Source organism: Hemiscyllium ocellatum, chromosome 40 (genome assembly GCF_020745735.1).
Source record: "Hemiscyllium ocellatum isolate sHemOce1 chromosome 40, sHemOce1.pat.X.cur, whole genome shotgun sequence".
Lineage (NCBI taxonomy): Eukaryota > Metazoa > Chordata > Chondrichthyes > Orectolobiformes > Hemiscylliidae > Hemiscyllium > Hemiscyllium ocellatum.
Window position 1 is genome coordinate 22,792,346 of NC_083440.1, and position 22,469 is coordinate 22,814,814.

Here is a 22,469-nt window from a genome sequence, read left to right on the forward strand (position 1 = left end):
TTCCAATTATGAGTCTTACGATGGTGTGGCCTACCAACCATTCGGCTCCCTTTTCAACAAAAGCAAAATACTGCAGACGCTGGAAATCTGAACATGCTGGAGATTAGAGGCAAGAGTATGGTGCTGGACAAGCACAGCAAGTCAGGCAACATCAGAGGAGCAGGAGAATCGACGCTTCGGGCAAAAGCCCTTCATCAGGCATTTGCCTGCTCCTCGGATGCTGTCTAACCTGCTGTGCTTTTCCAACATCATCCTCTTGACTCTAATCTCCAGCATCTGCAGTCCTCACTTTCGCCATGCTGAAGAAACTAATCAAGTTTGGCAGGATCTGTGGAGAGACAAGCTGATTTAATGTTTTGAATCTGATACACCGCTTCTTCACAGTGGGACTTGAAATATTAATGATATTTTACGTTCCACAGTTGCTGCTACACCTGTTGAGTTATTGCAGCATTTTCTGTATAAATTATTATGATCGTTTGAAATTTTGCCCTGTATACTTTTGATCTCACGTGGGCAGGATGAAAGGCTTTGGCCACATGTCCCTCTTTTCAACAATGTTCAATCTCTCTCTTTGGTTATACCCTGCTTACCTTATGCTCTTGTCCACTGAAATGATTCTCATAAGTCAACAATGAGCTGACTCCATCCACCCCTCCTTCCACTGCCTGCTCCAGTCTGTCCTGGTAGAATTTTGTCAACTGTAACAGTTGGTAATCATTGCACTTTCTCAGGATGTCACTGACAGCGCGGTTTGGTTCTGTGAACACAATCGCAATTGAATATTTCAGGAGGTAAATCACCTCGGAGTGAATGCGTGCATTTGCTGAGGAAGAAAGTGTCCAAATCGTCAATTTGTGCAAATCCAATTCAGATTGTTATTGCGGTTGGCTTAAAGAGAAAGCAACAGATTTTAAATTCGACAATACAAGCTTTCAGAAAGCTTATTTTTGAGGGGTGCATTTTAAGAGCAGCCTAATTTAAAAATAGCTGAAACTGGGTCCTCACTTCTGAACTAGGCCCATTGTGGTGTGAACATATAAAAACAACCACCCATCCCAACTAAACACTTGATTGTGATTTGCAATAGGGTGCACGAATAAAGCATCTCAACGAGGTTAGTGGTGGAAGGACAGATGTGTTTGCTTGATTTTTGTCTCAGTGAGCAGTTAAGTATTTCTAGTCTTTAAACTGTAAGTAAAGTCTGAAGTTTACGTTCAGAACTCCAGACAATTTGTTTTCTCTTTTTGAAGACAAAGTTGCTTGTTTGGTGTAATATTGATACCAGTGTCTTTAATAAACGACAAATGATGTATAGAAGTATAAAGTACTAGACTGATTTTAATAACTTTATTAAATGTAGTAAATATGACAAATGTGATGATGTTTTTAAGTTCCAGTATGCCAGAATTGCTGGATACCAATGTAACCCACAGCAAACACATTAGTAGTTAAGTGTTTGCCCTCAAACAACTTTCTATCCAAGTTAAGGATTAGAATCTGAGCTGCAGACCTCACTTCACGTTGGCAAGGGGGAAATGTTACCAGGAGGCAGTCACATATCCTTGAAAGAGATCTTAAGACTTAACGCAAGGGTATCAGGGTATGTGAGGGTAGTGCAGAGATTCACCAAGGTGCTCTTGAGAAGCATCAGTCTCTACAATTGTCCAACAGTAGAGTGGCACGGTGGCTCAGTGGTTAGCACTGCTGTCTCACGGTGCCAGGAACCCGGGGCTGATTCCCTTCTCAAGGCAACTGGCTGTGCAGAGTTTGCACATTCTCCCAGTGTCTGTGTGGGTTTCCTCCGGGTGCTCCAGTTTCCTCCCACAGTGAATTGGCCACGTTAAATTGCCCAGAGTGTTGGGTGCATGAGTCAGGAGTAAATGTTGGGAAACACGTCTGGGTGGGTTACTCTTTGGAGGGTTGGTGTGAACTTGTTGTGGCCAAATGTGTGTTGTGGCCAAATGACCTGTTTCCACACTGTACTAATCAGGTTCCCTACAGATGAGATTCCCTAATGAAGTGTTTGAAACATATGTGGATTAGAATGGGGACTGTAGGGATGATGAACAACCTGACCACAACACTGAAACACAGGGGCCTTTCATGTTGGGAGACAAAATGGGAACGTTGAAATGATGGGGGACAGTACAATTAGAGGAATAGACACTGCGACTCTGTGTGCATGAGTTCCAAAGGCTCTGTTGCTTTCCTGGTGTCAGAGTTAGGAATGTCTCCTCGAAGCTGGATAGACCTTTGGATTAGAATGGGAGGAATCCAGTTGTCCTCATTCACATTGGCACTCGCAACACTGATAGGACTCCAAAGGGGGTTGTGATAAAAGATTTGAAAAGTTAACAACTAAACCCAGAACCCAGAACCTCCAAGGTGATCATCTCAGGATTATCATGTGCAAATTGGCAATTGGAGAAATAAAGTGAAGGAGTCAAAAGTTTGGCTTAAATCTTGGTGTGGGAGGAATGGTTTCAATTCATGGTGGATGGGCGCTGTTCCAGTGGGATGGGTTTCACGTGAACTGTGCCGGGACCAGTGCCCTGGTGAATTGAATAATCGGGGCTTTGAAGGATTAAGAGGGGGAAATGTGAGCTTGCAATAGGGAATGGCAACTATTTTGGCTTTGGGGCACTGAGTGGGAAAGGAAGGAACAACGAACAAAGAGCAAGAGCAAATCAGTATGAAGAAGGAACAAAAAGGTAAAAAGATGTAATTAATGGTGCTTTATTACTGAAATGCATGAATATTCAATGGAAAGCAAATCAATTAACGTCATAGAGATTAACAGAAATGATCTTCTCGGTGAAACAGAGACACGGTTATAACGAGATTGAAGCTTAAAGCTAAATATTCAGAGTATGTGACTTTTCAAGCGAGCAGCTCAGAAGGGAAGGCTGGTGGTGGGGATTTGTTAGTACAATGTGGAATTAGTATGCTTGTGAGAAATGAGCTTGGATTGGATAACATGAAATTCGTGTGGATGAAGTTAAGAAATCTGAAAGCCAGGGTGAGTAATGGTAACCTTGAAACTATATTCAAGTTGTGATAAATAGACCAAAGTGGGTCACAGTCAACATGTGACTCCAAACCCACAATAAAGACAAATCAACAAAACCAAAGAACTCTGGATGCGGGAAATCAGGAACAAAAGTTGAAATTGCTGGAAAAGCTCAGCAGATCTTACAGCATCTCTGGAAAGAATGCAATGTTAACATTTTGGGTCCAGTGACCCTTCTTCAGTTAATATTTTTTTTCTCTCCAGATATACTGCCAGACCTGCTGAGTTTTTCCAGCAATTTCTGCTCGTGCACCAAAATAAAGATATTGATTCTTGCGTCTGTGTAACTATATTCAGTTCAAGGGCAATTTGGAGTGATCAATAAATACTGACTTCGATAGTAATGTTCACGTCCAAAGAAATAATTATATTTTTTAACAAAAAACACACGAGCACACAATCTACTTACTGCTGCTGAGATCTGTACTCTCTGGAGGCCTATATCTGACCTGTAGCCTGCTGGTGGAAATTTTCAATTGATTTTTGAACTGATCTGCTTAACTCTACCTGTGACTCCTCTCGTTCTAACGGAAAATCCTGTGTTTTCTTTTAGATTTGAGCATTCAGCCATTGTTTTTATGGATGTTGTTAGGTTTGATGACCTAAAATAAATTTTAGAGATACAAAGTTGTTAAGTTGAACCACAAAAAATAAGAAGGATGACCATTTCCCTACCCACACCAATCGAACAACGATTTATGGGATGTGAACCATTGAATAAATCATAGAGTGGAAAAAGGCCATTCAGCTCATCAAGTCCATACCACCCACCAAACAGCATCCCACCCAGACCCAGACCCACCCCCTATCCCTTTAATCCTGCATTATCAGGGCCACATAACCTGCACATCTTTGGACTGTGGAGAAAACTGGATCACCTGGAGGAAACCCACGCAAACACAGAGAGAACATGCAAATGCCACACAGACGGTCACCTGAATCTCGGATCAAACCCAGGTCCCCAGCTCAGTGAGGCAGCAATGCTACCTACTGAGCCACCATTCATTTGAAGTAACATACCTCAGCTGTGGCTGCAGCAAACTGTAACAGCCCGGTGGATAACATTTCTCATAAGGAAAGAGTTTAGCACAATTTATTCCTATTGTACAGCTAAATTCTTCCTTTTCCTTCTGAAACATTGAATATTCTGAAGGAAATATGAATGGATGCCATGGAGGAAAAACTACGGGAGTCAATGTAGGTAGTCTGTGTTGAGAACTACTGACAGAGAAAGTTAGGCACTACCACCTGATGAAGGAGCGCCGCTCCGAAAGCTAGTGTGCTTCCAATTAAACCTGTTGGACTATAACCTGGTGTTGTGTGATTTTTAACTTTGTACTCCCCAGCCCAACACCGGTATCTCCAAATCATAATTTAAGTTCAGCACATGAAAGCAGACTCACAGGTAGATAGAATATTGAAGAAGTTGTTTGGTATGCTTGCCTTTATTGGTCAACACATTGAGTATGTGAGTTTGGAGTTCATGTTGCAGCTGTACAGGACTTTGGTGAGGTCTCTGTTGGAATGCTGCATGCAAGTGTGATCTCACTGACATAGGATGTTGTGAAACTTGAAAGGGTTCAGGAAAGATTTACAAGGATGTTGCCAGGGTTGGAGGGTCTGAGTTTACTCCAGTTCCCTCCCATAGTCAATGTGCAGATTAGGTGAATTGGCCATGCTAACTTGCTCATAGCCTTAGGTGAAGGGCTAAATGTAGGGGTGTGGACTTGTTGGGCTGAAGGGCCTGTTTCCACACTGTAAGTAATTGAATCTAACAGATTGCTCCCACCAGTGTCATATTATACTTATTATTTCTTAGCTCCAAGGATATCGGAGGCTGAGGGGTGACCTTATAGAGGTTTATAAAATCATGAGGGACATGGATAGGATAAATAGACAAGGTCTTCCTCCTGGGGTGGCAGAGTCCAAACTTAGAGGGCACAGGTTTAGGGTGAGGGGGCAAGTTTTAAAAGGGACCTAAGGCATAACCTTTCATGCACAGAGTTGTGTATGTCTGGAATGGGTTGCCAGAGGAAGGTGTGGAGGCTGGTACAATTATAATATTTAGAAAGCATATGGATGGGTATATGAACAGGAGCAGTTTAAAGATATATGGCCCCCGGGCTGGCAAATGGGACGAGATTTGCCTGGGATATTTGGTCATTGCAGACGAGTTGAAGTGAAGGGTCAGTTTTTGGGCTGTGTATCACTGTGATTCTGTATTTATCCCAGATCCAAGTTTCTTACTCTTCAACAGAAATCTAACCTCTGCCAAATAATACTCACTGTTCCCCCGAGAATCTTTCATTCCAGAATCATTTATTAAAACTGCCTTATTACATATTATTAGCTCCTACATATCTTGGTGTTGATCTACAACATATTGTTCACTGAAATTGCCCGGAATACCCTATGAAGTTGTACTCTTTGCTAGCTCTGCCAATTTGACATTCCCATTTTATGTGAAGATTAAAGTCATCTCTGATTAATGCATTGCCTTTTTACATGTCCTCGTTATTTAATGTTATTTCTGTTCTAAAGAACATTACTGCTAGGGGATTCTGGTGGCACAGTGGTTAGCACTCCTGCCTCACAGTGCCAGAGACCTGGGTTCAATTCCTGCCTCAGGCGAGTGACTGACTGTGTGGAGTTTGTACATTCTCCTCGTGTCTGTGTTTACTCCAGTTCCCTCCCATAGTCAATGTGCAGATTAGGTGAATTGGCCATGCTAACTTGCCCATAGCCTTAGGTGTAGGGGTGTGGACTTGTTGGGCTAAATGGCCTGTTTCCACACTGTAAGTAATTGAATCTAACAGATTACTCCCACCAGTGTCATATTATACTTATTATTTCTTAGCTCCAAGGATATCGGTTCAACATCTTTTGATCCAAAACCATCTCTTCTATCTTACTTATTAAATAACACACCATGAAAGCTGCCTCACCACCCTTCATTTCTTGCACGCCCTTTCAAAACTTCACACAGCTTTTAGTTGCCAGCTTTGATCTCGTTGGGGCCGTACCTCCACAACTCCTGATGGCCTAGCTGTATTATTGCTGGACTGTTAATCCAGAAACACAGGTCACGTTCAGGGGAACCAGGTTCAAAACCCACCCTAGCAGATGGTGGAATTTGAATCCAATTTTTAAAAAGTGAGAATTAACAGTCTAGCAATGACCACAAATCCATTGTCAGGTAAAACCTATCAGGTTCACTCATATCCTTTCAGGAAGGATACTGCTATCCTTACCTGGTTTGGGCCTTCGGTGACTCCAGGCCCTCTGCAATATGGTTGATTCTTAACTGTCCTCTGGACAATTAGGGGTTGGCATTAAATGCTGGCCCAGCCTGTGAGACCCTTATCCTGGGAACAAATAAAACAAAATCCATGAACTTTTTTTGATCTGTTAATTCATTTATCCTTTTCTCTGAATACTACAAGCATTTAAGTAAACAGCCATGATTTTTGCCTTTTTCTACTATTTTTCCCTTTAGGCCCTATTTGCTTTTCCTCCCTGTTCCGCTCTTGATATCATTATCTAAGTGGCCGCCCTGCGACGCCACCATTGACTTTGAAAGTCAGCATTTCCCATCTCCCAAACCCTTACTCCTTCTAAAGCGCAGCAGGTCAGGCAGCATCCGAGGAGCAGGAGAATCGACGTTTCGGGCATGAGCCCTTCTTCAGGATTCCTGAAGAAGGGCTCATGCCCGAAACGTCGATTCTCCTGCTCCTTGGATGCTGCCTGACCTGCTGCGCTTTTCCAGCAACACGTTTTCAGCTCTGATCTCCAGCATCTGCAGTCCTCACTTTCTCCTTACTCCTTCTGGTTTGTATAAATCGGCCTCCAGCCCGAGTTATTCAATCTGCCAGGAGACTGGTTCCAGCTCAGCTCTAGTGAAGCCCGGCTCATTTGCGTGAATGGAAATGCAATTCTCCAACACCAAAAAGTATTTAACACCTTTACAGAGTGCCAGTTTTTCCATGGTGATTCCTCAATAAGGGAATCAAAATGTATTGGGAAAAGACAGGCAGGTGGACTTATGGATTATCAGAGCACTCATGATCTTAGCAAGAGGTAGAGCAGACTCAATGGACTGAATGGCCTAATTCTGCTCCTTTATCTCATGATCTTATAAAACGATTCTGTAAATGGTGAGACATAATTTCCCCCTCTTACATCAAATTTGACTCGTCCACATTTTGCATGTATCTAATTTTTCTATTTTGAACAATTGTGTCCTTCCTTCCAAGATAATGGTATAGTTTAGTTTGGTTCCTTCTACCTCACCAAGCACTACATTTAATTAACTATTCTCTGCTATTTTCTAAAAGTCCGTGTTTCTTAAACCCACTCGCTCTGTAACATTTCACCCCTCGCCAATCAAGCGCCGATCGATCCCTGTGTGAAATATTCTCAATGCCTTACCTGCACAGGTTCACCACCTTTGCTCTAAAGGGCTGGGCCTTCACTCTGAGGCTGCACCCTTGGGTCCCGGTCTCTCCTGGTGTATTGGAGTTGGCTGATTAGTCAAGGCTGTTAATGTGGTGGGCACGTCTTTCGAAAAGCAGGAAATACAGTGCTACGAAAGACTTAGGAAAAAAAATTATTGGCATTGGGATAAAAGGGAGCATGTTTGAGAGTTGGAAAATGGATATCAATAGTTAACGAGTATTTTTCAGCTGGAGGGAGTAATGGAATTTAAAAGGGGTCACTACTCAGCTCCTTGCTTTTCCTATTGTCTCTCAATTAACAAGAATTTACAACACACAGGGGTAATTTCAAAGTCTGCAGATGACACAAACCTTCGGAGAATTGTGAAATTTGCGGAAGATGATGTAAAACTACCAAAGTCCATGAGACATTGATGAAGTGGGCAAATATATGGCAGATGAAATTAATGTGAATGATACAGTTTGATGCAAAGGAGATGTACAGGCCATATAAAATAAAGGGTATGATTCTAAAAATATTTACAAGAACATGGCCAATATGAGCCTTGGTCTATAAGTGTGGCAGGAAAGGTAGAGAGAGATGTTATTAAGATTCTAGGCTTCATTAATAGAGGCACTGAGTACAACAGCAGGGAGGTTGTATTTAGATAAGAAACTAGTCATACATCAGGGGAAGTACTGTGTGCAGTTCTGGGCACCACACAGGATAGGAATGGGTTAGACAGCGTCAGAGAGGTTTACAGAAATGGTTCCACAGATGAGATAGTGCAGTGGAAAGGCTGGAGACATTGGGACCATGTTCCTTGCATAAATGAATCGAGAAAGAGAGGGCACAGTTTTGAAATGTTTCGAGAAAGAAATAGACGTGAGGTGAAGAAATAAATAAATGCAAAGTGTGAAACTAAAACATAATGTCATGCTTAGAGAATAGCAAATATGACAATGTATTTTCAAGGGAGCTCCAGTAAACTGAATATTAGCTGATATTCCATGAACAGAAACTCAAACAGAGATGGGAAGTGGGGTTCATTGCCAAAGCATGGCATTCAGCGTACTGTGGTACAGAATACCTGGAGCTTCCTGACTCTATTACTGAACAGAGTGTGGTCACTTTGTGTGCACACACACACACTTTCCCGATGAGAAATCCCAATCCACTTTAACACATATTTCCTTCATCTACCGCCTTCAGGGGAAAATTTGGATTGTGATAATGATCAGACATTATGCCAAACAAACAGTCAAGGCTCTTAATTCTGTGATTAGATTTTTAAAATTCATTCAAGAGATTTTGGCATTGCTAATTAGGCTGGCATTTAATGCCCATCTCTAATTGCTCAAACAGTTGTTCCGAGTCAACTGCATTGCTATGGACCTGGAGTCAAATGTAGGCCAGACGAGGTAAAGCCAGCAGATTTCCTTCCCTGTAGGACATGAATGAACCAGATGGTGTTTTTCCAACAATCAGCAATAGTTTCAACAGACTCTTAAGTTCAAGTTATTGTTCAATTCAAATTTGGCCATCCATCATGCAGGTTCTGAACCCAGGCCCCCAGAACATTACATGGGTCTCTGGGTTAACAGTCCAGTGACAATACTACTAGCTGCCACCTCAAAATGTCATAACTTGTGCACATATTTACACATCATTTGCAAAAGTATAATTTTAGCATTTTAGCCTTAGTAGTTGGATTTTTTTTCAAGTGGTCCTGTCAGAAGTTAATTTCTGGACAAAACACCATCTGTTGCCTGGTACGTTATGAATGCCACAACTTAATAATAGTACTGACAAACTATACAAATTAACAGAGACGAGTTTGCCCCTGTACACAAAAAAAGGAAGTCTCTGATATTGCTCACCATAATCTAGGTCCTTACCTCATGCTGTGTCTCCTGATTCTGGAACAAGGCTTCCAGTCAAATAACTGTGTTCCGCATACGCCCTCCTCATAAACATGACCTTTGGCCTTTTTGCAACTTGGATATATTTGGATAAAGGTTTAATCTAAGTTCCACAGCCTCTCATTTGTGCTATAATCTTGTGATGCATTAAAGAACTAGTATCCAGTGACATTGAATCCCTGTATGGTAAGAATGACACAAATACTCCATCAGCCACCCGCTCTTCAATCTGTGTTTTGAACGAGCCAACAGGGGGACAAAAATGAAACTATTCTGTGTGAAAAAATTAGCTCCTCGTCATTAATCAGATTTTATAACACAGTACCCAACCTGTTTATGACTGGACTATAAAATAACAGAAATAGTGAGGACCAAAGTTCTTTGTAATCAAACAGCAAAGGGCACAGTTAATGCTGAATTTTATTAGCCTATTTGACTAAAATTTACGATAACTATGCCATCTAATTATTACCTGTTTCTTTGATCCATTTCCTTGTCAATGTGAATATAAATGCAAATGTATCAACTCCTGTATCACTCTCGTTTACAACCTGAAATGACATGGAATTCAACGAAGGGTCTATCGTATGAGAAGCAGTTGGGTCTGTACTTGATGCAATGTAGAACGACGAGGGGCATTTCATTGAGACCGCCATGAGCCAGCGAGACACTGGACTGAGAGACCACCGTGGGTCAAGCCGAAAGTCTCCCACCCCGGGCCAAGAGACCTCCACAGGGCTGTGGAAGAAAGCCCATACTGGGCTGGGAAGCGGCCTCGCCAGGTCAGTGCTGAGGCCCCGGGTTCAGGACGTCACCAAGAAGAAGAAAAGAAATACAAAGAGGAAAAAGAAAAGAAAGAAATAGACAAAGCAGATGAGTTCCAGCTACAGCGTTCTGCTGAGTCGCTGGGGATGACCCTTTGGAACAGAGACGAGGAGGAATTTCTTTAACCAGAGCGTAATGAATGTGCGGAACTCATTGCTGCAGAGGACTGCCGAGGCCGAGACATTGAGTGCATTTAAGACAGAGATAGGTAGCTCTTGATGAATAAAGTGACCAAGGGGATAAGGCAGGAGGATGGGACTGAGAAACATATCAGCCATGATTGAATGGCGGACCAGGCCTATTGGCTGAACAGCCTCATTCTGCTCCCATATTTTATGGTTTGATGGAACTTCCTGGTAAATCTCCTCTGCCCCCCACTCCAGTGCAATCATGTCCTCCTCATAGAATACTGCACTTCTCGCCACCATACTATCTGTACCCTAACCAATGTTTAATAAGGTTGTAACATGCATCAGCCATGACTGTATGGCGGAGTGGACTCGATGGGCCGAATGGCCTTACTTCCACTCCTATGTCTTATGGACTTCCCTGCTCCTATACTGCACACCCGGTCTAATGAAGGCAAGGCATTCCCTGTGCTTTCTTCAACCCCCCCACCCCTCAACCCAAACCTACTTACCATTGCAGACACATTTTGTTATATTGATTTAAAATGGAGGCTGCAAACTAAATCAACCGCCAAGTTACAATTTACCCAAACGCTTCCTGAAGCTGCAACGTCAAACTCAAATGGCAGCGATGAATGTCAAAATGACGGAGAGTCTGAATTGAGGGGAGGCAAAGAGCAACTGAAATAATGTGCCAATAAGCAGAAACCAGCTGGTGGGATAAGGGAGCAGCAGGAGAAGAGAGACTGTGAGTAGAGCATGTCCAGGAGCAGCAGGGCAGCGAGACCAGAACAGAACGGGCTGCTAGGGGGTGTAAAAGGTCAGCAAGGGCAAAAAGGTAGTGCAGACAGTGGGGAGCATACAATGTGCACAACAGAGAACAGAAAGAGGGAGAGAGTCCCAAACAAGTAGGTGGCAGAGCAAAAGGAGTGAGAGAGAAAGAGGCACAGCAGCGATGAGCACTGGTTCCACGGTGTGTGTGTGTGTGTGTGTGTGTGTGTGTGTGTGTGTGTGTGTGTGTGTGTGTTAGAGAGAGTGAGAGAGAGAGAAAAAAGAGAGCAAGAGTGAGCGAGAAAGCAGACTTCCCAATGCATGTCCAGTCAGCCTTCCAAAGAACTCATTGCAGCAAGAAGGTAGTCATATATGCTGAAGACAGGGGATGGGGAAGAGGGGTTTGCAGGAGTTGGAGATGCTGCTCAGAGACAGAGAACAGCAGTTAGGTATACAAAGAGAGTTATAATGGTGAGCCAGGGAGAAAGAGAAGCAGATAACGGGGCCAACATGGAGGTGGAAGTGAGTTAGCTGTGCTGAAAGCAGCTTGTGTCATGACAATGTCTGAGGTTTGCGAGTGGGGAACGGACGTAAAGGAAGGTGTTCGGGCTCTAAAATGATTGAACTCTATATTGAAGGCTGCACGGTCCCCAAGCAGGGAACGTGGTGATGTTCTTCCTGGTCCTAGCCCCCCAGCTCTAATGTGTTTTTAGCAAACCTCACACCTTCCCCTCACTTAAGCCTGACCGTCATCCCACTTCGCTCCCAGATCAACGAATTCAACACGTGTCATGTCATCGAAATTTTCATCTGCCGCCTCTGCACTGAGTTTTTCCATCAGAACTCCTACCTACCCTCTGGGGACCCCTTGCCTGTCTCCAACATACCCTATCCACTTGGATGCCCCATGCCAATCTGTTACCCGCTTTCGATCTCTCTATCTCCAGCTGTCACCGTGACATTGATCACCTCAATATGTCCACCCCTCTCACCCAATCCAACCTCGCACCCTCTCAACGCGCAACCCTCCACTCCAACCCCAACCTCACCATTAAATCAGAGGACAAGGGAGGCGCAGTTGTAGCTTGTTACATTGACCTTTATACCACTGAAACCAGGTACCAACCCCTGCTACTGCCCCCTCAATCACGACCTCATCGCCCATCACAAAGCTATCATCTCCCAGACTATCCACAACCACATCACCTCAGGGGATCTCCCATCCACAGCCTGCAACCTCATAGTCCGGGAAACTCATACCTCCCCTTTCTACATCTTACTCAAAACCCTGACTTCCCCTCGCTGACCCATCGTGCTCCCACCCCACCGAACGTGTCTCTGCATATCCCCCCCCCCCAACCCCGCGCTTGCTCCAGAATCTCCCCACATACATTTGGGACACCGCCCATGTCCTCCACCTCTTCCATGACTTTGCTTCACGGTCTCCAATGCCTCATCACCATGGACATGCAGTCCCTGTACACCCCTGTCAGCCATGACGAAGGCCTCCAAGCCCTTAGCTTCATCCTCTCCCGCTGACCCAACCAGTACTCTTCCAGCGACACACTCATTCAACTGGCTGAACTGGTCCTCACCATCAATAATTTCTCCATCGAATTCTCCCACTTCCTTCAGAACAAAGGGGTCACCGTGGGCAGCCAGTTGGGCCCCAGCTATGCCTGTCTCGACGTCAGGTACGTGTAATAGTCCATTTTCTGCAGTTACACCAGCACCATTCCTCATCTTTTCCTCCATTACATCGATGACTGTATTCGTACCACTTTGTGCTCCCAAGAGGAGGTTGAGCAGTTCATCAACTTCACAAACACCTTCCACCCTGACCATCACCTGGACCATCTCGGACACCTCCCTCTCCTTCTTTGTCCTTTCCACCTCCATTTCTGGCGACTGACTCAACAGGGACATTTACTCCTATCCCACCTACAGTAAAAACGCTATCCCTTACTCCCATTTCCTCCACCTCAGCCACATCTGCTCCCACAAGGATGAATTCCACTCCAGAACATCTCACATGGCCTCCTACTTCAAGGACAGCAACTTCCCCTCCTACGTGGTCAACGATGCCCTCCAGTGCATCCCCTCCACTTCCCACACCTCCACCCTTGAACCCCACACCTCAACGACAATAAAGATAGATTCCCCCCCGGTCCTTACTTTCTGCCCAACCAATCTCCGGAAATAACACATCATCCTCTGCCTTTTCAGCCATCCACAGTCAGACCCCACCAGCAGAGATATATTTCCCTCTCCAGCTCTTTCAACAATCTGCAAAGGCCATTCCCTCTGCAAATCCCTCATTTGGTCCACCCCCCCCCCACCAACCCACCCTCCATTCCCAGCACCTTCCCTTGCCACCACAAGAGATGCAAAACTTGTGCCCGCGCCTCCCTTTTCACCTCCATTTAAGGCACCAAAGGATCCTTCCACACCAGGGAGAGATTTTCCTGTACATCCAAACACCTCATCTACTGAGTCCGTGGCTCTTGATGTGGTCTCCTCTATGTTGGAGTTACAGGGCACCAGCTTGCGGAATGTTTCAGAGAACATCTCCAGGACACCTGCACTGAACAACCCCACTGCCCTGTGGCCGACCACTTCAACTCCCACTCTTCCCTTACACCCCTAACTCTGCCAAGGACATGCAAGGCCTGAGTCTCTTGAACTGTCCCACCTGTCCATCTTTCTTTGCATTTATCCACTCCACACTCTGCTCTGACCTTTCACCATCACCCCACACCTCCACGTACCTACCTCATTCCTAGCTATCTAACCCCCAGCCCCACCCCCTCCCATTTATCTCTCAGCCCCCTTGCTTCCCCTCCCACACAATTCTACCACTGAACTCACCGTAGCCCACATTGTTCATACCGTTCTAACATGCTGCCTGTGTTTTCTTACACACCAGTACCCTTAAAAGAACTGAAAGACCATTTTTAAATGGATAATATTATGGGGTGTATATGTCACAACACAGACTGAAGCGTTTGAGTTACAAGGAGAGCTTCGATAGGCTAGGGGGACATTTTTCACTGGAACAGAGGATGTTGAGGTGTGACATAACACGGTTTATAAAAATATGAGGAACACATATAAAGTGAATAGCAACGGTCTTTTCCCTAGGGCGGGGGAATTCAAAACTACAGGGCCGTAGGTTCAAGGTGAGACGAAAAAAGATGCGAAAGGGACCTGAGGGGCAACTTTTTCTTACAGTTTTGTGTCAGGAATGAACTGCTAGAGGAAGTGTTAGATACAGATTGCAGAAACAGTAACAATCTTTAAAAGACATTTTGATACCTCCATGAATCAGAAAGCTTTATAGAAATATGGGCCAAATGCAGGCACGTGGGACCAGTTTAGTTTGGGAAACTTCGGTCAGCATGCATGAGCTGGGCTGAACGGTCTGTTTTGGTAACATATATAGTGCTGTACTATATCTTTATAAAATCTTGGCCTTGTAAAATGCCTGTTTTTTACGAGGCTTGAGTTTTCTGTATTCCTCGAGTAGAAAGTGAGGACTGCAGGTGCTGGAGATCAGAGCTGAAAATGTGTTGCTGGAAAAGTGCAGCAGGTCAGGCAGCATCCAAGGAGCAGGAGAATTGACGTTTCGGGCATAAGCCCTTCTTCAGGATTCCTTGGATGCTGCCTGACCTGCTGCGCTTTTCCAGCAACACATTTTCAGCTCTTTTCTGTATTCCTATATGTCCAACCATAGGTATGTCATTTGTCACTTGCAATACATACTCACAAGATCTGGGTAGTTCTACTATCTGATAGACAATCATCCTTTCTCCATCCACAGGTCAGTGATGGAGTCTCCACTTTCTCACAAAACCCAGCTTTTAATAGCCTTTGCTTCAGTTTGTGCTAACTTACTTAATTTTAGATCTGTTTCCTGACCCTCAAATAACAAAGACTCCGTGAACATCTATTTAGAATCATCCTCATTTTAAACAGATTTTTGAACCCTCTAACGTTTCCCTGTGAAGTTACTGTGACCTTTGTTTCGCCATTCTTCTGCATGTTCCTCCTTTTGTTATTGTAACTGTTCTGCCCCTTATGAGCTCCTTGAGATGTTTCATGATCAAGGCTGAAACTATAACTTTCACTCACGCCTCATCATTAACCAGGAGTAAGTCTATCCCATCCACTGATAATTTCTTAACAACTTCCATCACTGCAGTTCCACATAACAAATCATTCTAATTTTGCCTTCAGCACACTGGAAATGGGATATATTCTCCACTCATGCGTTTCTCGGTACTTTGGTTTTCGCTGCACTCTCTGGTAGGAATACCAATTTCGAGTAGCTTTTTGATACGTTAATGCAGTTATGGTTGTAGTGGTATGCATTCTAACCTGCGCTCCAATGTTCTATGCATAGTGTTAGCGCATCAATCGAGGCAGCCCACGCAGCCAGGAAGAAAATTAGAGGGAAGTCGTGTTGGAAGAAAAAAGGATAATGTGGCCTTTTGACAAACACCCTTTATATTTCTCATCTATTTCATTCAACCCCAAGCTTTCATAGCAGCTCCTAGGTCCAGTTTCCGAGTTATAATTTGATCTTGGCATTTTACCTTGGAATTCTCATGTTGCATTCCCACTTGCGAACCTCAATATGGCCCATGACCTTCCTTTGCAACTTCATTCTGAACGAAGATTTTGATTTTTATCTTCAAAATTTCCTTTTTGGCTTCAAGGGGAGAGTTTGAGGCATTCCTGTCTGCCTTTTCTTTACCCTGGCTGCTTGCCATCCTTACAGATTCCCATCTTTTGGCCTTTCTTGCTTATGGGGTGATGGGAAAAAAAAATATATGGACCAACTCAATTATCAGGGCGTAAGTGAGGGTTGTGGAGAGTAGGAGGAAAGAGAATTACTATCTTCAAGAGGATAATGTGAAGGACAGCCCCACAAATATTATAAACCCTTACCTCCCACACTTTAAAAATTAATCATAAATAAGGCTGCATTATGATGATCGACAGTGTATGTTCGAGAACAATTGACTTGGTAACAATCTCATTTGCCCCTGAGTCATTTGTTTAAACATAGCAGATGGGACCTTTATTTTAATGGGGGTATACTAGTGCATTATGGGGTGTGTAGCAGTGAATGAGGAGGTGGTGGGGGTGTGCACCTGGCTCACGCTGACAAGACCACACCCAGTTAGGGCAGGTAAAATCATGTCCAATCTGCGAGTGAGAGACATAGTTAAAACCTTTCCCACTCAAAAGTTACATTTCTGCACTATTAAAGACCAAAAGTCTCACACCTGCACCTAGACTTTCCACAAGGTTGGTGCTGCATCCTTACATTCCACAAGCTGCAACTCTCATCGGACTTTATCAGCTTGAGCAGCTCCGTAATCAAATATGACACAGTCAGTAATGTTTACTGAGTAACAGTCCAATATATAAACAACACTGGGTTAAACAGATCTAAACAGAATTAAGGATTCCGCTCTAGAACATTTTTGGGGTTCTAAAGAAATTGTGGGGCCCCCGAGCTGATATTTTTGCATCATTTTTATCCATGGGTGAGGACCCAGAAGACTGGAGGGTAGCAGACAGTGTGTTATTCAAGAAGGGCTGCAAAGAAAATCCTGGGAACTACGGGCCAGTAAATCTAACATCTGTGGTGGATAAATTACTTGAACAGATTCAGAGAGAAAAGGGAGACATGTATTTGGAAAGAGAGGGTTTGATCAAGAGTAATCAACAGGGCTTTGTGGATGGGAGATTACGCCTCACAGAGTTCTTTGAAGAAGAGGTCAGGAAGGTTGATGAGAGCAGAGTGGTAAACGTTGTCTATATGGATTTCAGCAAGACCTTTGATAAGATTCCACATGGAAGGCTATTCTGGAAGGTTAGATTGCTCTGAAGGTTCGATGGAAACTAGGGCGAGTTGACACATTGGACTCACAATTGGTTTGATGGTCAGAAGTAGAGGGTAATACTGGAAGGATGCTTGTCGGACTGGAGGCCTGTGACTCATGGAGTGCCTCAGGGGTCGATGCTGGGCCCATTGTTATCTATGTCAACGAATTGGATGAGAATGTACAAGGCATGATCAGTAAGTTTGCAGACGACACTAGAATAGGCGATAACGTGGATAGTGAGGAAATTTATCAGAAATTGCAGCAGGATCTTGATCAGCTGGGGACCTCAACCAAGAAATGGCAAATGCAGTTTTATTTAGATAAGTGCGAGATCTTGAATTTTGAAAAGTCAAGTCAAGGTAGGAGTTTCATGTTGAATAGTAGGGCCTGAAGGAGTGTAGTGCATCAGAGGGACCTTGGAGTTCAGGTGTACGGTTCTCTGAAAGTGGAGTCACAGATAGACTGGCCAGTGAAAAAGGGTCCTAGCCTTCATCAGTCAGAGCACTGAGTGTAGAAATTGGGAAGTTACGTTGCAGTTGTAAGGGATGTTAGTGAGGCCACGCTTGGAGTATTGTGTTCAGTTTTGATCACCTTGCTACAAGAAAGATGGTATTAAATTGGAAAGAGTGCATAAGAAATTAGTCAGGATGTTGCCAGGACTCAACTGTCTGAGTTATTGGGAGAGGTTGGCCCAACTAGGATTCTTTTTAGAGGTACATAAGATCATGAGAGGCATGGATACAGTGACTGCACTCAGTCTTTTTCACAGGGTTGAAGAATCAAGGACAAGAGGGCAATAATTTAAGTTTACAGGGGAATGAACAAAAGGGAGCCTGAGGGACAACCTTTATACACAGAGCGTGGTACGCATATGGAATGAACACTGTTGAGGCAGGCACAGTAACAACATTTAAAAGGCGTTTGGATAAATACATGGATTGGAAAGGTTTAGAAGGATATGGGCCAAGTGCAGGGAAATGGGGTTAGCGTAAATGGGCATTTTGGTCGGCATGGACCAGTGTGGGCCAAAGGGCCTGTCTCTGGGCTGGAGGACTCTCTGACACTGTATTAGGATCCTGCCAATTGTGAACAGAAACCTAAAAATGGGGAAAATGCTGATCAAAAGCTATCACACCTCCAAGAGGGCAAGAATAATCACTTCCTTGTCTGTCATTTACCAGCTTCTGTCATTTATCACCTTTTGTTTGGGAGATGCAGATGGTTGTGAATGTCATTCAGCATTTCCATAGCCCACGAAGGATATAGCACACACAGAGTCTGAAATAGTCAGTGATCTTCCACGAGTAGAAGGTTTCATGAATGATCTCCTGGTCCATGGATGTGGAGATATGAGAAAAGAAGCCCTTTGCAGACCATGATTTGAATCCAGTACAACTGTTTGACCCAGAGATAAGAGTTGATACAATGACAGTAGTAGAAGAACCTGAAGCTGAAGTGCAATGAACAATGCCTGAAACCAAGCACAAAAATCATCAGCAAAAGACCTTTGTTTAGGTCCTGGGATGCAGTGACCAATAGATATAAAAGCTTTAGATCTATGAGCTATCTAAAAAGACTCTTGGCTAATTTGTCTTCATCATATGAACCTGTACCCAAGCGTATTACTAAGGCTGTGCTGTGGGATATCGGGGCACAGGACAAGAAATAGTTTTCGCAATAATCAATAATAACTCTCATGGATGCCTTTAAAAACCTGAATGGATTTAACAATTATGAATGAAATGCATGTACAGGGACTTAGTGAGCTGACAGATCGGCAGATACAGCTTAATTTGGGGAAACAACAAGTGTTGCATTTTGGTAAAATGAATAAGGACATGAGTGAAATAGTTGGAAGGAGGCCCTTCAATAGGGTTGAATTGATCAGAGAGACCCACCGCATAGAGCTTGGGTGGTTAAGGCAGCATTCAGCATGCTTACCTTTGTTGCTTGGACTTTTGACTATAGAATTTGGGATATTATGTTAACGTCATACAGTACATTGATGAGTCCTCTTCTGGTGTCCAGTTTTGACCTCCCCGTTATTAGACGGACATTATTAAGCTGGCGAGGGTTCAAAAGAGATTGACTAGGATGCTGCCAGGAATGGAGGGCTTGCGTTATGCGGAGAGGTTGGTTAAGTTGGGACTTTTTTCACTGGAGCCTAGGAGTTTGCAGCATGATGTTATAGAGGTTTATAAAGTGATGAAGGGTTTAAATAAGGTGCCTTTCCCCTGGGGTGGGACATTTCAAGATGAGGGGTATATTTTTAAGTTTGGGGAAGGAATATTTTAAAAAGACATGGGGGCTATCTTTTTACATAGAGTGCTTACCTTGTGGAGTGAACATGCAGGGGATGTGGTGGATGCAGGTACAGTTACAACATTTAAAAGACATTTGGATAAGTAAATGAATAAGAAACATTTGCAGGGATATGGGCCAAGCTCAGGCAAGTGTAACTAGTTTAGTTTGAGATTGGTCAGCATGGGTTTGTTGGGCCGAAGGTCTGTTTCCTCACTGTATGATTCTGTGATGAAAGTGGACCTGGCTGGTATGAATGTACAGTTTTTGTTCATGAGTAATCATTTTCTTTATTGATCATGTACATTAGATTAGTTGTAACTGTGAATGACACCGCAAGCACCTTTTTTTTCATTTTATTTGTGAAAAGGGGGGTTGTTTGGAGAAATCTGTTTGTAAGTACACTATACACTTGTGTCTTGCATAGTCACATGACCTCTGCTGTAAGCTGCTTTCAATTCAGACTAAGCAACTATTAAACACTCTCCATGAGAACTGGTCGATCCCTCCTAAAAGTTCAGTGATAGTGGTGAATATGAGCAGATTGAATCAGATGTTCCAGTGTCGAACTGACCATTTTAGCTCATGTCTGGCACTATAATCGATGGCTGTAGCCACAAAGAGGTGAATTTGAGACAGAAGACGCAATAGGAAACAAAAAGAACAAATGCAGAGAGACTCAGATAGGGTTAAGAAGGTATAATCACTTCAATCCTATAGCATTTTCTATCACTGCTATAAGTTCTGTGTCTGATCATTTCAGCTGATCTCTCTTTGTCGCTGACTTTTTTTTAAGCTTAGATTACATACAGTGTGGAAACAGGCCCTTCGGCCCAACAAGTCCACACCGACCCGCCGAAGCACAAACCACCCATACCCCTACATTTACCCCTTACCTAACACTAGGGGCAATTTAGCATGGCCAATTCACCTGACCTGCACATTTTCAGACTGTGGGAGGAAACCGGAGCACCCGGAGGAAACCCACGCAGACACGGGGAGAACATGCAAACTCTACACAGTCAGTCGCCTGAGTCGGGAATTGAACCCGGGTCTCTGGCGCTGTGAGGCAGCAGTGCTAACCGCTGTGCCACCGTGCCGCCCACTACTTGTCCCTTAGTTCCACCCATTGATAAAATTAATCTTGACTAAATAAGTCTTTATTGAGAAAAAAGGACACCATTTCTGGTAAAACCAAATTGAACAGGCTTGATAAGTCTTCACTCAGTTCAGCTATAAAAATCTGAAAAATATATACTTATAATGTCCTGACTTGCTGCAACATTATTGATAGGTATTTTGATCTGGTGCAATGTGGAAAATCCAAACCGATTAATTGATGATTGAGTTCCAGCCAAACTCTGAAGGGACTTTCCTGAATTTCAGGTGTCAAGGAGTAGGACGAGTTAAACCCTGCCGACTGAGAACTGTCAGAGTTCCTGAACCTCGTTCTCAACAATTTCAAAATTGAAAACTTTCACAAAAGACACATGATACGTGTTGTGATAAATAACCACAGAGGATGAGATACCATCTCCATCAAAGTAGTCCAGGATAACACACTGATTCACCTCACTCAAAATGCCTGTTAAAAATAAAAGTAGGATACCGAGTAGGAGTGGTTTGATCTTGCTACCTCCCTGTGTAAAAGACTAGCCCAGACACCGTCTGAGGGCACTCTGAGCAAGTGCCATTGCTACAAGATAAAGCAATGGTTATAACAGCCAATGCAACATAACCCCAACATGAAACAATGGCCTTAAAAAGGAAGCTTAAAGTTAAATACAGAATATAGGCTGGGAAATTATATGAAACTTACCTTAAAATGCAGATTCTCCATTCCCATTTGCAATCGACATAAAATCACTGTCACCAAGCCGATGTTGTCCCTGGTTTTCAGCCAGCAAATCAGAGTTTGGTCATTGGGGCTGATCCTTGTAATTTGAAACTAAAATAAACACAACGCACTGCTGATGCTGAAAATCTAGAACAGAATCAGACCGCTGGAGAAACTGAGCAAGTCTGACAGCATCTGTAGCGAGAAAACAGTGAGAATGCTGTCAGACTTGCTGCACTTCTCCAGGTCTCTGTTTTTGCTTGCAATTTGAGATTTGTATCATGCCTTTATCCTCTGACAAATTTGCTTTTTTTAAAACTTTAAAATAGATATAAACCACCGCCCCCCCCCACCCCATCCCCCAGTTTAACAACGCAATCAACTGTGATCAAAGCTATTTACATTTATTTAAATACTGTTTTATGGTCAATTCAATTGGAAACAATTGTGGAAATGTATTTTTTTTTAACCTTGCTATCTGAAACTGCATGAAACACTCCACCAGTTCCCTGATGCTTGGGCCTTTGGTTCTCACAAGCAGCACCCTGATGTCTCAACACCTCCAAAAGGTAAACAAACCAATCATTTACTCTGCTGAACAATGAGGATACCTTAAAATCCTCGGAGTGAATCTTGCCAGAAACGGCTAAGTGTCATCTTCATCGAGGGCTTTACTTCATCAGGCAGGGTTTCAGTGTGTTCATCCCAAAACTGACTCATTAACTACTTACCACACCCTAAGGCATGCATCTTGTCCAATGCTAGCTCAATTCTCCCACTTGCTGTAGCCAAATGTACTTGATGCTGCCATGAAATTTCAGGATATTTGACATCGGGAACATATTTAAAAAGATGGTTGTGTCATCAGTCAAGTGCTCGCAGACCAGAGCTGCTGCCTGTGGCAGACAAGGGGACGTTTTATCTTACTTTAAAAGCAGGGACCTGGAGGTCCTGGTGGACAGGAGCATGCTGAGGAGAGACATCCTTTCCCCTCGGGACTGGCCAAAGAGGCCACAACACCAAAATCTGCCAGACTGCTCTGAAGTCAGCACCTGGATCAGTGGTACCTCTCTGCGATGGAGGAACGATGAAGAAAGCTAACAATCTTTCTGGTAGGTAAAAACAAGGTAAAAACAATGACTGCAGATGCTGGAAACCAGATTCTGGATCAGTGGTGCTGGAAGAGCACAGCAGTTCAGGCAGCATCCAACGAGCAGTGAAATCGACGTTTCGGGCAAAAGCCCTTCATCAGGAATAATAAGCATTCTGTCAGGGTAAGCA

At 43.6% G+C, this 22,469-nt stretch overlaps 1 protein-coding gene across 1 annotated transcript in view; it reads right to left on the minus strand.

The window, feature by feature from the left end:
* Positions 1-21,279, minus strand: part of LOC132834551 (NACHT, LRR and PYD domains-containing protein 3-like) — a gene marked incomplete at its 3' end in the record, with an annotated part of 37,154 nt that extends 15,875 nt beyond the window's left edge. The window contains exons 1-5 of the mRNA XM_060853493.1: positions 21,171-21,279; positions 7,502-7,665; positions 6,325-6,438; positions 3,581-3,675; positions 594-760 (exon numbers count right to left, since the gene is read on the minus strand). Coding sequence (XP_060709476.1) covers positions 594-760; positions 3,581-3,644 — 231 coding nt within the window. The remainder of the gene's footprint in view (positions 1-593; positions 761-3,580; positions 3,676-6,324; positions 6,439-7,501; positions 7,666-21,170) is intronic.
* Between the last annotated feature and the right edge of the window lie 1,190 nt (positions 21,280-22,469).